General features: G+C 38.7%; 1 protein-coding gene across 5 annotated transcripts in view; it reads left to right on the plus strand.

Annotated features, from left to right (window-relative positions):
* The window catches only part of CAMKMT (calmodulin-lysine N-methyltransferase), a 408,716-nt gene that overhangs the window by 18,911 nt on the left and 383,509 nt on the right, over positions 1-6,296 (plus strand). For all 5 annotated transcript variants that reach the window (XM_028496782.2, XM_024118955.3, XM_024118956.3 and 2 more), the window contains exon 2: positions 4,690-4,862. In XM_028496782.2, coding sequence (XP_028352583.1) covers positions 4,690-4,862 — 173 coding nt within the window. The remainder of the gene's footprint in view (positions 1-4,689; positions 4,863-6,296) is intronic.

Here is a 6,296-nt window from a genome sequence, read left to right on the forward strand (position 1 = left end):
TGGGTAGAGTAATCTTGGTTGTAGGTTTTTCCCTTTCATCACTTGAAGTATGTCCTGCCACTCCCTTCTGGCTTGCAGAGTTTCTGCTGAGAAATCAGCTGTTAATCTTATGGGGATTTGCTTGTATGTTATTTGTTGCTTTTCCCTTGCTGCTTTTAATATTTTTTCTTTGTATTTAGTTTGATTAATATGTGTCTTGGCATGTTTCTCTTTGGGTTCATCCTGTATGGTGCTCTCTGTGATTCCTGGACTTGATTGACTATTTCCTTTCCCATGTTAGGGAAGTTTTTGACTATAATCTCTTCAAATATTTTCTTTTTCTTTCTTTCTTTTTCTCTTCTTCTTCTGGGACCCTTATAATTTGAATGTTGGTTCGTTTAATGTTGTTCCAGAGGTCTCTGAAACTGTCCTCAATTCTTTTCATTCTTTTTTCTTTATGCTGCTCCCTGGCAGTTATTGCCACCATTTTATTGTCCAGCTCAGTTATCCATTCTTCTGTCTCAGTTATTCTGCTATTCATTCCTTCTAGAGTATTTTTAATTTCAGCAGTTTTGTTGTTCATCACTGTTTGTTTGCTTTTTAGTTCTTCTAGATCCTTGTTGAATGTTTCTTGTATTTTCTCCATTCTGTTTCCAAGATTTTGGATCATCTTTACTATCCTTACTCTGAATTCTTTTTCAGTTAGGTTGCCTATTTCGTCTTCATTTATTCGTTCTTGTAGGTTTTTACCTTGCTGCTTTGTCTGTAACATATTTTTCTGTCATTTCATTTATTTTTTTGATGGTTGGTGCTGTATTCCTGTCTTACTGGTTGTTTGGCCTGAAACATCCAGCATTGGAGTTTGCAGACAGTTGGGTAGAGCTGGGTCTTGTTGCTGAGATGAGTTCCTCTGGGAGGTCTCACTCCAATTAATATTCCCTAGGGTCCTAGGTTCTCTTTTAGTCAAGCTGTTTGGACTCGGAGCTCCCACCACAGGAGCTTGGGCCCGACCTCCAGCTTGGGACCCAAGATCCTGCAAGCTTTGTGGCACAGTAAAAAATTTTTAAAAAAAGGTAAAAGAAAAAGAAAGAAAAAAAGCAGTACAATATCAAAGAATAGAAAATAAAATAAAATTAGAAAGATAAAAAATATATTAGGAAAAAGAAAATCTAATTGAAACAACTATAACAAGGTAAAACAGAAGCCCAACATAAAAAAGAAAGAGAAAAAAGGACATAGAAAAGGGAACAGCCAAAAGGAGCAGAACAATAACAAATTATACAGAATAAAATTAGAAAAATAAAAGGTTTATTAGAAAAAATATATATAAATGAATCAACAACAAGAAGGTAAAACAGAACCACAACATAAAAGCAATAAATCAACAAGGTAAAACAGAACCCCAATCTAGAAGAAGATAAAAGAAAAAGAAAAAAAAAAAGCCTTGGCTATGGGGGTGAAGTTTAGGTGGGGGCTGGAACTTAGGCAGGGGCGGGGTTTAGGGTGGGGCAGGACCCAGGCAGTTGGGGTGTTACGTTTGATCATGGGACGGGGCCTAGGCTCAGGACCCATGTAGCTGGAAAAGGCCTTGGCGAGGGGCCACGTTCAATTGTGGGGCAGGGCCTCTTCTTAAGACCTGCGTGGAAGGGGAGAGGCAGCACGTGGAAGGGAGGGCCTCTGGAGTGTGGGGTTCCAGAGTTTGGAGGTAGGGCCCTGAGTGAGGGTGTGTGGGTGAGGTTTAGGCCCAGCGCATTAGAGGGGGTCTCTGAGTGTAGATGTGGGGCCCTGGGTGAGGGTGTAGGGGCGGGGCTTGGATTCTGCATGGCAGGAGGGAGGCTCTGAGGGCAGAGAATTAGGCCCAAGCCCAGCAGGCTCCCTGGTGCCTAAGTGGACAGGGAAGGTACTGGCCGAATTCCCTTCCATTCCTTCGTGCCCCTCCCTCACCGTCTCCCCCAGGGTGTCCCCCGTCACCTCTGGACCCCTAACCGCGGGTGTGTCCCACTGGGTGTAGGAACTCCCCTCCCCCAGCCACCCCTCAGGGGTGCCGGTCCTGGAGGTCCGGCCTTTACTTTTGCTCCCCCTTCCCTCCCTCCCACTCCTCAGGACCTGCGTGGCTGGAGGGGGCCTCGGGGGGCAGAGGATGAGGCCCGGGATCTCAGCATGTTGGGGGCCCAAGTGGGCAGGGGAAACCTGGCCATGCTCCCTTTTGATCCTCTGCCCTCCCAATGGTCCCCCAATTTACCCCTTCTGGCATGGGATCCCTTCCCCTCCCCCAGCCGCCCCTTAGGGGCACCAGTCCCATCCTGCCTCCACTTCTCCCCCTTCACTCCTCCCATGCCCCATGTCCTACCCAGTCGCTGGGGGTTCGTCCTGTCCCCTTAGGTGTCTGTGGTCCCTCACTTGTGCCTGGTAGGTGCCCTATTTGTGAGGAGACGTGAATTCCAAGTCCACCTAGTACGCCATCTTGACTCCGACCTTGAAATGTATTTTTATTATTCAGTTCAAAATACTTTCTAATTTCCATTGTGTTCTTTTTTTGATTCATAGATTATTTAGAAGTTTATTGCTTAACTTCCAAATATATTTGGTTTTTCATCTTTTTATTTTTCATTTGTTTATGACTATTAGAGCGCTTTATATCTTAAAAAAAACTATATGGGAAATGTCAAACATATACAAAAGTGGAATAAAATAGTTTAATAACCACTCAGGTATCCATAAGCTTCAACTATTTTTAACTCTGGACCAAATTCGTTTCATTTCTGTTCTCTCATTATGCAACCCTCACCAGATTATTTTGAAGTGAATCTCAGATATCATATTTTTTCTATAAATATTTCAGTATGTACCTATATAAGACGACATTAAAAAATTAATTACAATACCATATCCTATCCAGAATAATTCCTTGATGTCATAAAATATCTGGTCAGTTTCCAAAAGTTTTCCATTGTCTCCTAATTTTTCTTTACAGTTTGATTATTTTGAAAACAGGATCCAAATTAAGTTCCAAATATTGTTATTGGTTGATATGTTCAGGTCTTTTTAATCTAAATATTCCCTCAGCATGTCTCTTTTTCAACCCTTGCTGTTTCTTTTAGAAGCAACTGGGTCTTTTGTAGTTTCCCATAATTTGAATTTTGCTAATTGCGCTTGATGATATTGTTTAATGTGTTCCTCTATCCCTGTATTTCCTATTTCCTGTAAGATATAGAGGCTTGATCAGATTCAGATTTGATGTTTTTTGTTTTGTCTTGTTTAGTTGGTCAAGATGATGGTGGTGTGAGATTTCATCAATAATCATAGTGATGTCTGGTTATTTCTTTTCTTGATGATGATGACCTAGGTTCATGAATTCATGAGGGAGTTGAAAAATGGTGATATTCTGTTGTTCCTTCTTCATTTATTACTTGGGATACTAGTATAAAGAGAAATTTCCCCTCATCTTCCATTTGGATATTCTCAGTTATGGTTCATATAGAAGAGACAGATAAATACTTGATTTTTTCTCCTCATTTACTAGTTTTCAAAATAAGTTTGTTTTTAGCAATTTTCAATGATCATCAGTGAGGCATTTAAAAAGTTACCGTTATGAACTAATGTGTTTCAATTCAGTTACATTTATTATCTTTGTTAATGCTCGCACTGTCCCATCTTTGGCCAATGGACCCTACTCAGACTGTCTCCTGAGTCCTTTTGATATAACCCTTAATTTTGTATGGCTTTCTTGTTTTTTTGTGTGCATGATGTTCCAGACTTATCTTGTACAATTCCTGCCCTTTTTCCAAGGGCCTTACTTTTTTTTTTTTCTTTCTTTTTTTTGGCTGTGCTGCGTGGCTTGCATTATCTTGGTTCCCTGACCAGGAATTGAACCCACAGTTCTAACCACTGGACCACCAGGGAATTCCCCTTACTTTGTTTTAATAAAAAATGGTATTTAGAGGCAGCAGTATGTGCAGTAGGTGTGCTCATTGCTACTAGTTTGGTCATTGTTTTTAGACCTTTTCAGTGGTCAGTCGTAGGGAATATATGTACAGTTTTAAAAAATGAAATACATCATTAGTTTATATTATACTCTATTCAGGGTTTTTGCTTAACCTCATTAATCTTACAGCTGTATCTCCTTTCTTCCATACTTAAAAACCTAGTTTTCAATGGCACCAACAAAACTACTCATTTGATTTATCTTAACACACACACACACACACACACACACACACACACACACAAGCTGTTGAAGGTGCTGCTTGTCTTCTCAGCTCTTTCTTTTGGAATTGATGAATGTCTCACAAGAAAACCGGCTCAGAATAACATACCTGCCCCTGCCTAGGTATTAAGCTTTGAAATTCAACTTTTACCCCCTAAGTCTACAAGCTGTTGAAGGTGCTGCTTGTCTTCTCAGCTCTTTCTTTTGGAATTGATGAATGTCTCACAAGAAAAGTGGTTGCAAAAGCCAGACTCATCTCTCTAGATTTACCTCCTTTTAAAGATATTAGACTGGTAGATCTTCACTATATTCTTTGCCCGCTGATGCCTTCGAGTAATGTTTTAAAATATTTTGTGCATCTTTTCTAGTTGTCTTCAATAAGATGTTGGCCTGAATTATCTAATCTGCCATTATTGGAAATGAAAGTCCCCTTACCACTTAAATGTTGAACATTTAATTTATATTTATATAATGTGACCACAATATTTGGTTTTATTTCAAAGGTTCTGAAACAAAAACACCTGGATGATTGTCTACGACATGTATCTGTAAGAAGATTTGAATCATTTAATCTGTTCTCAGTAACAGAAGCCCAAAAAAGGGAAACTGAAGAGGAAGTTGGTGCCTGGATTCAATATACAAGCATCTTCTATCCTGAATACAGTATTTTCTTAAGGTAAACATCACTCTAGTTAAGATTTTTTTTAAAGTTTTTTTCTCTTGTAGAAGAAAACAATCTACTAAGAATCTCATTGTTCATTCTATTGAGTTTGCAGGCAATCTTTATCAGAACTTAGGTTTTGCAACCTTGTGTTTGGAATCCTTTTGCTTTAACTGGGTCTTACTGTATTCTCAGAACTAAAAAAAAACATTCTAAGGAACGTATCGGCATTTGATGATAAAGTTCAAATCAAGGGTTCATTTAACCATTGTCTCATAGCATTTGATTATGGAAAAAAGCCAAGTTCTTTTCGAGGCAAAGAAGGCTGAAAGTGAAAACAGAATTTTTCCAAACTGCTCTTCAAGTAGTAGTTATTTGAAAAATCAAGCTTTGATATTTTTCCCATTCATGTTTTGTCACTTTCAGAATAGACTCTTAGGAATAGGAGGAGAAAATTCAGCCAAAACACTGATATCATGAGAAGCATACAGACTGTTCTGGCTTTAAAAATCATTAGAAAAGAGATAAGAGAGTTGCAAACTGAAGTAACAAGATATCATTTTTACTGAATTAATTTTCTCTCACAGTTACAGTCTAGCATGTTGCAATATTACTGCAGGTATTTGATTTTATAAAATCTGCCTTTCTTGACACGATTTCACATTTTGAAAGGGAAGGAGGAGCACATTTACAGTAACTGTAAGAAGAGCAAAAAGCATTTTAAGTGGAAACATGTCTGAATGCAGTTTAGGTGAGGTTAGGAATAATTTTAAGAAAAAAGTTTTCACAAAGGATGTCTATTTATAATATATGTTTCCTGAACTATTTTAGTTTAAAATATCACAGCTCTAAAAGATACCATAATATCTTAAAATTTGGGATTTGGAGAAAAATTGACTAGGGTGGGCAGGGGAATGCAATTAGGATCTGGTTTCATCATATTGATTTATTAAAAACTCTAAATAGAAGGTAAAAACTTAGGGATTTGTGAGCTTGCCTGTACATTCATTATGAGATTCAAATTAGAATACCTCAACTGCCTGGCATTCTGATGGAGATAATTAGTTTAGTCCTTGATTAGGAAGGAAAGAAAAATGCATTAAATGCTTACTGTTTACCAAGTACAGTACTATGTGCTTTGATGTATTCTAATTCATGTACTCCTTACAATAACTCTGTGAAGTAGGAATGAAGATGATTAAACAATTGGAAGATAGAATCTATAAGGATATTAAAGAGAAGGAGAAACAGAGTAATACCCTTACTGGTAGAGGTCTTCAGGTGTAAAGTTCTAAAACTTATCTTCTACATCTGCCGTGACAAGAGGCAGTAAGTGTAAACTGTACCAAGAATAACTTCCTGGACTTCCCTGGTGGCGCAGTGGTTGCGCGTCCGCCTGCCGATGCAGGGGAACCGGGTTCGCGCCCCGGTCTGGGAGGATCCCACATG

Source organism: Physeter macrocephalus, chromosome 12 (genome assembly GCF_002837175.3).
Source record: "Physeter macrocephalus isolate SW-GA chromosome 12, ASM283717v5, whole genome shotgun sequence".
In the NCBI taxonomy this organism is placed as follows: Eukaryota; Metazoa; Chordata; class Mammalia; order Artiodactyla; family Physeteridae; genus Physeter; species Physeter macrocephalus.